Below are 9,550 nucleotides of genomic sequence, written 5' to 3'. Positions count from 1 at the left end.
AGTAGCATGTCTTCACCCTTATACTTGCATGCATGTATTAGCACGTTATCAGGATACTTACAAAATGAGTCTGTCTAAAGCTGGCCATACACGCACCGATACTATCATACGAAACCTCGTTTCGTACGATATTCGGTGCGTGTATGGCATGTCGGCGAGTCAACCGATATCGCAGGAAGCTGCTGATATTGGACGACTCGCCGATCGGCCAGGTTAGAAAATTTTGATCGGGCGCCATAGAAGGCGCCTGACCAAAATCTGCCGTCAGGGCTGAATCGGCAGAAGGAGGTAGAAATCCTATTGTTTCTACCTCCTTATCTGCTGTTTCAGCCCTGACTGTGTGTGGCGGATCTGACGATGTTTCGTGCGACCGATGGTCGCACGAAACATCGTCAGATCACCACATGTATGGCCAGCTTTAGGCTAATGCCACACGGGAGTATTCTAAGCCCCGCTACTGTAAATTTAGCCTGCCTTGTGTCTGCACCCGAATGAATGGAATACGCTTGCGTGCAGGCACATGTAGCCAATATCCGGCAAAATCCGCGAGACTTCATATTTTCGTTCGATATCAACTACATGTACCTGCACCCAAGCGTATTTTATTCGGGTGAAGACACAGGTAGGAGCATGTGGCGTGATTTTCGGGAAGCGTTTTTTTGGCTTGCCGAAAATATACGCCATACACTAGGTGGCAAATTCATTAAAGTACGACAGGTCCGAATACAAAAAAAAATTGCATTTTTGCATATTTTCTGCAATATTTTCGTTAATTTGCACAACTTTGTACTTTGTGACAATTTGCGCAACAATTTGTGCGACAAAATCATATTTGTCGCAATGAGAACGGAAGTTTCGGATTTATTCAAGTTTCGGTATCGTGACTTGTCATGGGCCAGGTTGGAGCTGCAGAGTGCCATTGAGTCCTATGGGAGGCTTCCAAAAACATGCACTGAAAGTTCAAAGTCAGAAAGGTTTTCCCACCATTTACGATCGCCATTAGTATTAGCATTAGTAAAGTGCAAAGTGGCGCAATACAGGTCAAGCAGGTGCAGGGTAAAGCTTGTACATCATCAACCTAGGGGTCACAAGTGTTGCTGTTGCCCAGCTGAAGTGTGCAACAACTTTTATTGTATGCTTCAGTTGTGGACTAACCCTGCTGCTATAGGTGATGTGCCGGCCTGCTCCTCACTGACATTGTCTCTGACAGCACCATGAGAGGCAGTTTGGTGCAGGAATACTTCTCAACCTTGGGATGGGTTGAGAAACTTGCAGGTTAGGGTTGGCACTGGCCAGAAAATTCGCAACTCACTTATTGCTAAAAGGCATTTTTTTGGAAGAATGTACCTTTTTCTCAATAGACTCATTACCTTGTATAGACAACTGTTTGTGCAAATATATATATATATATATATATATATATATATATATATATATATATTTATGTGCCAGTTATCTGAAGAATTACAAAACGTTAAATATAAACTCAATTACTGGACTGTGTGCTTTGTGCCAATCCCCATCCTGGTCTTTAACCTTCATGGTTGTGATTTAATTGTTTTGCTAATCCTATATAATACTACATCTGCGGTTACTTAAGAGATTTTTTTTCTCTTCCTTTCAAAAGAATAAAGATCCTCTCCAGGTTTATCACAATGATGTACCATGTTTAGAAAGGAAAATTGATTTTTTTTGTGGTAACATGATATTATTTATCAGCTAACAGAGTAATAGTGCAAGCTTTTAATAAAAGAATAGGAATTCAAATATGACAGCTCCATCAAATTGTTTTCATGTTGTCATTTTTATGTTGTTTACAAGTTCTGGATAACAGAAAATGTAATAAGGAAAACATAAGTATCTCTTGCATTTCCTGAACCCAGCAACTTGGTAGCAAATGTGCACCATGAATATTCCATAGAGACTTGTGAAGTGTCCATTTGATAAGGCCAGGCTCTTTGAAGTTTTGTTTTAAAGTGTCGTACTGTAGTATGGGTCTCTTAAAGGAGAAATATTGGATAAATGGGAAAACCCCTAACCCTGTAGGCAATTATGTATAATATACGGTGCTGGTTTCCCTTTGGGCTAAACATTAATCCTATCTGTAACAATGGCCCCTTTATTGGAGCTCCCTATAGATCCTATCACTTCTCTGTCGGCGTTTGAAATGGAGAGTGGGCGTGTCCTAATGGTCCCTGCCAGAAGCACAGTAGGAGGGGGAGAGCCAATCACAGCCCTGCAGTCACACAAGCAAAGACAGGCTTCAGTTCCCTATCAGGGCAGCCTAGCTGCTGATTGGTTCCTATCCTACAGTGCAGGGTACGGAGAGCCACCGGCCCCCCAGCTCATCCAGAGAATTCAGCCAGCAGGAAGTGGAACAGATGGGCGGGGCTCTAGGGGTGTTTTTGTGGAATTTCTCAATAAATCAGCAGGAAACACAACTTTTTAAAGCACAATCCTTCTATATCTAGAGGAGTTTAATTCACTGGTACATTCATAATTTTTATAGGATATGTCTCCTTTAAGATGGAGGGGATATAGGGGCCTGTTTATCATACTGTTTAAAAAAAGGTGCTCACTTACATTAAACTAACAATGTGATTGCAAGGCATCACTGTGTAAATAAACATATTTATCAAGCTATGTATTTATTTTAGATGACCACATAAAATTTCAAGAACAAGAATTGTAATGAAATTTGCCCATTAGCATTAATAACCGTGCAAGATTACAAGTGGTGCAAAATGAAGTAAAATACAGTAATGGGGAGGTGTCATAAAAAACACAATTTTTCAAACCTAAATCATAAATCACATGGTCACTGCCTGGGAAAGCAAAACAAAAGTATAGCAAGATTTCCTGTTTCCTTCACATAGGAGTAGGCACCTAGTAGGTACACGGGCATGTAATTACATCCCTAAATTGTGTTTGAAGCAAGCGACTTGGAGGGGATTGAAACAGTATAAGAGATTTCCCTGGTATTCGAACTTTAAGCATTCATATCCGTCGCCTATGCTACTAGTATTTAAGATTTGTGGTCTACTCAGTTTTAATTGACTAATAAAACCTGTGGCTTTTCACATAACACTGGTTTGGGGACTGGCGATACTCTGCCACTGCCGAATAAATTTATTCAAGGTCCGTTACTTTCGGGTTTTTTTATTGAGTTCTAACCACGGAAACGCCCATTTCGTGCAGACAAAGGGGCGTGGCTTACAGCCGCCCTTCCACTGTACTTTCCGGCGTCGCTTGGTACTGACGTCACGGATGCGCCGCACGTGTGAAGAAGTTGCTTAAAGGAGCTGAGCGCGGTTAATTTTGTAATCTTGGAGCACAGGTGAGGTTGTGGGGGCTTCAGCGGCACAGCGCTGGAACTTATAGCTATAAGCCGATACCGATAGTGTATATTGCTAGAAATCCTTCCCGGATAGGACAAACTACATGTATCTGGTTTAGCTGAATGTCTTACTAGCGTTTGCATAACCCGCTGACATCTACATATGTGAGATATTTATAATAGAAGCTGAATGTACTTTATCATTGCTTGACAATGTTAGCAGGTGTTGAGACTTGCTTTAGAGCGATTACTGGGTGTATCTGGACCTTTTTTTACTGTTTAGACAAGTTAGTATGAGGAGGTTAGTCGTTTTTAAGATTAGGTACTGAGTGTAGTGTTTTCTCTTTCATTTATCTGGGTGAGTAGGCGCCATCAGTAAGAACATGAAGCGGAGCTGTTATTGCTTTCCCCAATAAATATTTTATACAGTGCTGCTACAATTTTTAAGCCTTTGATAAGTTTATGTTCAGACAGGAAGTTTACCCTAATTTAAGGATCATGTTGTGTGTTGTCATGTGCCTGTTGTCAGCTAAATGTATAAATGAAATGCCTTTCTATATTATATAATAGTATGTGTTACCGAAAACATTCTGGGCAAACACTAAATGGCATATCTACTCATGCCTTAAGCATATTTATTGGATATTAATATGCATGCTTTTCCACTTTTTATTTAATGTTCAAATTATTATTTGGGCCTCATCAACTTGTGATATTCCAATAATTATTTGGACCCCTTGAAGAGGCTGAATGGGGAGTAGACTTTATTTTAGATTACTGCCATAAGGAATACATTGCTAATCCTATTAACTTTGATTATAAACAACAGGTTGGTTCTTGAAGTCACAGGCGGCATTCAGTTTTTCTAAATGTGATCACATACAGTCGGAGAAAAGACTAATGCTTATGCTTACTGATATTACTGTCTCTTTTCAAGACTTCACTATGAAAGGCAAAAAGGCTTTGAAGAGAGCTATTGTGGCTGAAGAAAGCAATGGAACATCAGTTGTTAAGAAAACTAAAGGTTAGTCATCCGTTGGCCAATTGTGTTTACATGTAAGAATATGGGTTTCTGTTTTTAGTTTTAACAGTAGTTTGTACAGCTCTTGCAAATTTAGGAAAGTGCCAAATTGCATTTTTTCATTTATCAATGATACCTTGGGAATTTGGCCTAATGCAAGAAGAGTCCAAACCATAGTTTGCATATACAAATCTTAGAATGAAAAGACCATTGTCCACAAAATTCTTTTAAAATTTTCCTACATTAAATTTATTTGTACTTGTATAAGCTTTGGGTTATTTTTTTTTAAACAGTTTGCCTTTTAATAAATGCGTCCTCATATGTCTAAATACATATAGTGCCAGCATCCCTTCTCAGGGGGATTCCCCGTAATTGGTTAAGTGTATTTGTTTTAGATAGGAAAATATATGGTAATATTTGTATTTGCAAGTCTCCCACTTGCGTGAAAGCAATCTGTTAACTGGTTGAAGTACAGCGTTTCTTTTTATATTTTTCCCAATAGTCAACCATTCTTCATATGGCACAGTTGGGGGGCAGGTATTAACCCTTGGACAGGGTGATGTTGGGCAGCTAGGGCTTGGAGAAGATGTGATGGAGAGGAAAAAACCTGCTCTGGTTACCCTTCCTGAGGACATCGTACAAGCAGCAGCTGGGGGGATGCACACTGTGTGCCTTGGAGCATCTGGAAGTGTGAGTATTTTTAAACAAAGAATGTGTATACTTGATGCTCTATCTTGTTCACTTACCCTTTTTTCCCCGTCAGATTTATACATTTGGATGCAATGATGAGGGTGCCCTTGGTCGTGACACTTCGGAGGAGGGATCGGAAACACAGCCTGGCAAGGTGGATCTTGTAGAAAAGGTGGTGCAGGTGTCTGCAGGAGACAGTCACACTGCTGCTCTGACAGAAGATGGCAGAGTGTTCGTCTTCGGATCATTCAGGGTACTAGAATATTTTGGTGAATTTTGTCAAAGTGGCACTCAACATCTTCCAGTATACCATATACTGCCAACTATATCCACTGTAGCAATACTATGTTTTGTTTCTCATAAAGTAGTAAGAGCTGTTGGTAAGGAAGGTGACACTGGGAATTTGTTCCACTTTTATTGTAATATCAAATGTTTACAGCTTTGTATTAAGTATATATTATTATATATTAATTATGTTTAACATTAAATATTATAACATTTAAATTACAATGTATTGACATGTCCAAGTAATGGTTAGGTCAGGCATTTTGTTACTAACCTAACTAGCTCTGAGGACATAGTGAACCATAGTAGAATACGGTTATTAGTAAGACTGTTCATTAGCTGATTAAATATTTTCAAAAACCTAATCACTTTTTATAGAATTACATTCCTAAACCTTGTCTTTGTTATTTGTAAAGGTCACAAAGTTGTTAAAAGTAAATTGAAAAGTTGCTAGCACCTCTGTTACTATATGCAAGGTTTTAGCAGGAATTAAAGGACTTATTGAGGGCTTCCCTGAGACAATGTGAACACATTGTTGAACCAAGAACACTGCTTCTATTGTGGAAGAATTCCTTGCTCTATAGGACCTACTGCAATATTTTTCTTTTCTTTTGTAGGATAATAATGGTGTTATTGGTTTACTGGAACCTATGAAGAAAAGCATGGTGCCTGTTCAAATGCAGATAAATGCACCAGTCATTAAAATAGCCTCTGGTAAGGGAGAATCCAAGCATGCAAAAATGACTTTAGTTTTTTTTCTTGTCAGTATCACTTTACTTTTCAAAATATTAATGTACATTTAAAAGTTACCTATAGGTCATGTTGATCATTTTTCGCTGATAGTTCTGCTTTTGTAAGTAATTGTTACTTGAAGTTCTTAAATCTTACTGTTGCCAACCTGACTCTCCCTTTCCCATGCAAAGAGTGTAATAATATATTTTAAAACCGTTTAATTTTAAGGTGTCAGTATCGCTTAAAAATTCTATAGTTGTCTTTCTCAATTTTTTTTTCTATTTACCATGGCAGGTAATGATCATCTTGTCTTGCTTACGGTGGATGGTGACCTATACACATCGGGATGCGGAGAGCAGGGTCAGCTGGGCCGAGTTCCAGAAAGATTCACCAATCGTGGAGGGCGCAAAGGACTAGGTTGGGTGACCATGTTCTTCCTGGCCTGTAGACCAAATTCATTTAAACCAGTGTATAATCATAAGGACAAATTACATCTGTTGTAGACATTTCTTATGAGGACATCTTTTTAATTTCCTATGGTCTGGTTTCTCTTATGGTTTGCACATAAATTTTAGGACCTTTGGATTAACTCTAACTGGAGAACAGAAATAGAAAATACACTCCTCTGTAGCAGTTGTGCTTACAAATCTACTGCACAGATATAACAATCTGGCAGTTTGTTTTAAATGTTTAAAAAAGGGGAGTGGTCAAAACTGGCTTTCTTTAGCTGCCATGTAGGCCAGAAAAATTCTGGCCCTTGGTACCACAGAAGTTGGACTGTACTGTCTTAAAGGACAAGGAAAGGCTAAGTCACTTGGGTGTGCCAAAATGTTAGGCACCCCCAAGTGACTTTAATCGCTTACCTTGTACCCCGGTCTGGTGCCCCTGTTAGGAGAAAACAGCACCAGCCCAGGGTACCTGTAGCAAGTGCTTCCTCCTTCGTTCTGCCGGGACCCCACGACTGGCGCATGCGCAGTAGAGTGAAAAGCCTACTTCTCTGTTAAAGTTTGGTTTTTTCACTCTACTGCGCGCGCACAGGAAGGAGGAAGCGCTGCAGCTACCCTGGGCTGGTGCTGTTCTCTCCGAACAGGGGCACCAGCCCGGGGTAAAAGGTAAGCGATTCAAGTCACTTGGGGGTGCCTAACATTTTGGCACCCCAAGTGACTTTGCCTTTCCTTGTCCTTTAACTAATGCTTCAGACCTATTGCACTACTAACAGTAATACGCCAGTCACTTATGTGGTCTCTGAATGGAAAATCAAGATTAAATATTTAAAAGCTGGTTTGTTAGGGGGGGGGGGGAAATCCCTGGCATGACCTAATGTGGGTTAGTTTTATATCCTCTGTTTAGATATCAACTTGTTTGCAATATGGTAACTAATGGGTGCAGATAGACAGGTTAGAATATCCTCCATTAATGCCTTGATCTCTCGGCTATTCATGCATCTTTATGTGTTTACTTGTAGTAATTTAGCAAAGTAAATGTAATTTTTTTTTCCCCCCCTCTTCAGAAAGATTGTTGGTTCCACAATGTATCCACTTGAAGGCAAAGGGAAGTGGACGTGTGCATTTCCAGGATGTGTTTTGTGGAGCATACTTCACCTTTGCAGTGTCCCAAGAAGGCCATGTATATGGCTTTGGTCTTTCAAACTACCATCAGCTTGGTGAGTAGTAAAGGGCTGCCAGTAAAATAAAATCATGCAGATGAAGGGAAGACAACTAGTGCGCCTATATAATTATTGAAAAAAAGTGTGTAATACATATTATCAAGGAGTTGTCTTAAAGCTGCTAAAGGGACATTGCTTTATTCTGAATATTGAAAGTGCTTTGTTTAACCTAAAATAAAAAAGGGGTATTTTGTTATTAGATTTAAAACTTGTGTGTTCAATCTTAGGTACAAAAACAACTCAGTCCTGTTTTGCACCTCAGAACTTAACCTCCTTCAAAAACTCCACCAAGTCCTGGGTAGGGTTCTCTGGAGGACAACATCACACCATTTGTGTGGACTCTGAAGGTGAGTCACTGGGGGGAGGGGAGGGACATATTTTGATTTTTTTTCAAACGGGGCTTGTACTGTGCTTTTCACAGCTACCCGTATCCTGTGGTCTAAAATACTTGCCTATTTTAGGGAAGGTTTATAGTCTGGGCCGTGCAGAATATGGCAGACTTGGTCTTGGGGAAAATGCAGAAGAACTGAGTGAGCCCACACCAATTCCTATCTTGCCTAAAACGAAATCTGTAGCATGTGGAGCATCTGTCAGCTATGCTGTCTCTAATGATGGTTAGTGATTTTTTTTTTCTCATCTTGATCCCCCTACATATGTGTTTATAGATTTCACTTCTGGCTTTTTTTTTTTTTTTCTTGTGCTCACTTTATTTCACATGATTGTTTCCTTGTTAGGTCGTGTGTTTGCCTGGGGCATGGGTACAAACCTGCAGCTAGGTACTGGTGAAGAAGAGGATGTCTGGAGTCCACAGGAGATGACCGGGAAACAGCTTGAAGACCGGGATGTCTTATCAGTATCCAGTGGAGGTCAGCACACTGTTCTTCTTGTGCGAAAAAGAAGCTGACCAAATCTAACTACAGAAAATACTATCAACCAAGTTAGCCTGAATGGAGTGTAGCAACATGGCTGCAATCCTCCCTTTTGCACAACATAGAAGCATTTTTAATTAGTCCATAATAAATAACACACTTGTGGAGCTGTCCCTTCTGACACCATTTTGTTTCTGTGTGTCATCTAACATAACCAAAAATGGTTCTTACTTTACTCTCTGCATGACTCTTGTTTTATTTCTGAGTCTTTTTGTCCATTTCCATTTTGTGGAATCCTCACCCTCATTTTGGGGGGTTTGATTTTAGCTTCTTTCTCAAGCTATCTGCTTTTTGTGAGCATCTATCTTTTCATCGGTTTGGTCTATAAAAATTACATTTGCAGACCAAGAACTTCTGCTTTTATCTCTTCCCCTCTTTCTAGATCACTCTCTTCCTCCAACCTTTTTTTAAGGGTTATTATAACTGTTAGATTTTATTTTTAATATCCCATTACAAACAAATTGCTTTATTTTTTTAAATTGAGCTGTGATTCTCTGTACAGAAAGGCATGCATTACTCTGGGAAATCTGTGTTTCCAGTTCCTGTAAACAAAAGAGCAAATCTATTTTGATTTTATGGGGACATAAAACACATTTTATCTGTCTTTGGAATAAATTTGTTTTTCATAAAATGTAAATGTGCTCTTGTCCTCTGTTGGCATTCGAAGGACAATATATGTCAAGACATGTCATGTGCTTTACTGGACAGCCATTGAATTCTACTACTTTGCCGCTCCAGGCTAGTGGCTTATAGAGGTGGCATTGACATACATATCATGTTCCAGTTTTTCTATCAGTATGGCAGATCTGTATTTAGGACTGGTGCTTATTTCTGTGAAGTTCAGTGTGTCATTTGTTTCTGTAGCAAAGAAAAGAATGAAATTATTTTAT

The 9,550-nt window shown here is 39.5% G+C and overlaps 1 protein-coding gene across 2 annotated transcripts; it reads left to right on the top strand.

The window, feature by feature from the left end:
* Positions 1-3,262: 3,262 nt before the first annotated feature.
* rcc1 (regulator of chromosome condensation 1) lies at positions 3,263-9,297 on the top strand. 2 transcript variants are annotated; one of them, NM_001016101.2, is made up of 10 exons: positions 3,263-3,337; positions 4,275-4,361; positions 4,861-5,048; positions 5,122-5,301; positions 5,951-6,047; positions 6,360-6,482; positions 7,576-7,728; positions 7,959-8,078; positions 8,193-8,345; positions 8,466-9,291. In NM_001016101.2, the coding sequence occupies exons 2-10, from the start codon at positions 4,283-4,285 to the stop codon at positions 8,633-8,635; spliced, it is 1,263 nt and encodes a 420-aa protein (NP_001016101.1). In that variant the 5' UTR covers positions 3,263-3,337; positions 4,275-4,282; the 3' UTR covers positions 8,636-9,291. The 2 variants fall into 2 exon arrangements, with proteins under 2 accessions (NP_001016101.1, XP_012812381.1); XM_012956927.2 differs by lacking the exon at positions 3,263-3,337 and adding an exon at positions 3,338-3,502 and having other exon boundaries at positions 8,466-9,297.
* The last annotated feature ends 253 nt before the right edge of the window (positions 9,298-9,550 follow it).

Source organism: Xenopus tropicalis, chromosome 2 (assembly GCF_000004195.4).
Source record: "Xenopus tropicalis strain Nigerian chromosome 2, UCB_Xtro_10.0, whole genome shotgun sequence".
Lineage (NCBI taxonomy): Eukaryota > Metazoa > Chordata > Amphibia > Anura > Pipidae > Xenopus > Xenopus tropicalis.
Note: the sequence above shows the minus strand (reverse complement) of the source record. Positions and strands in the feature narration are given on the sequence as shown.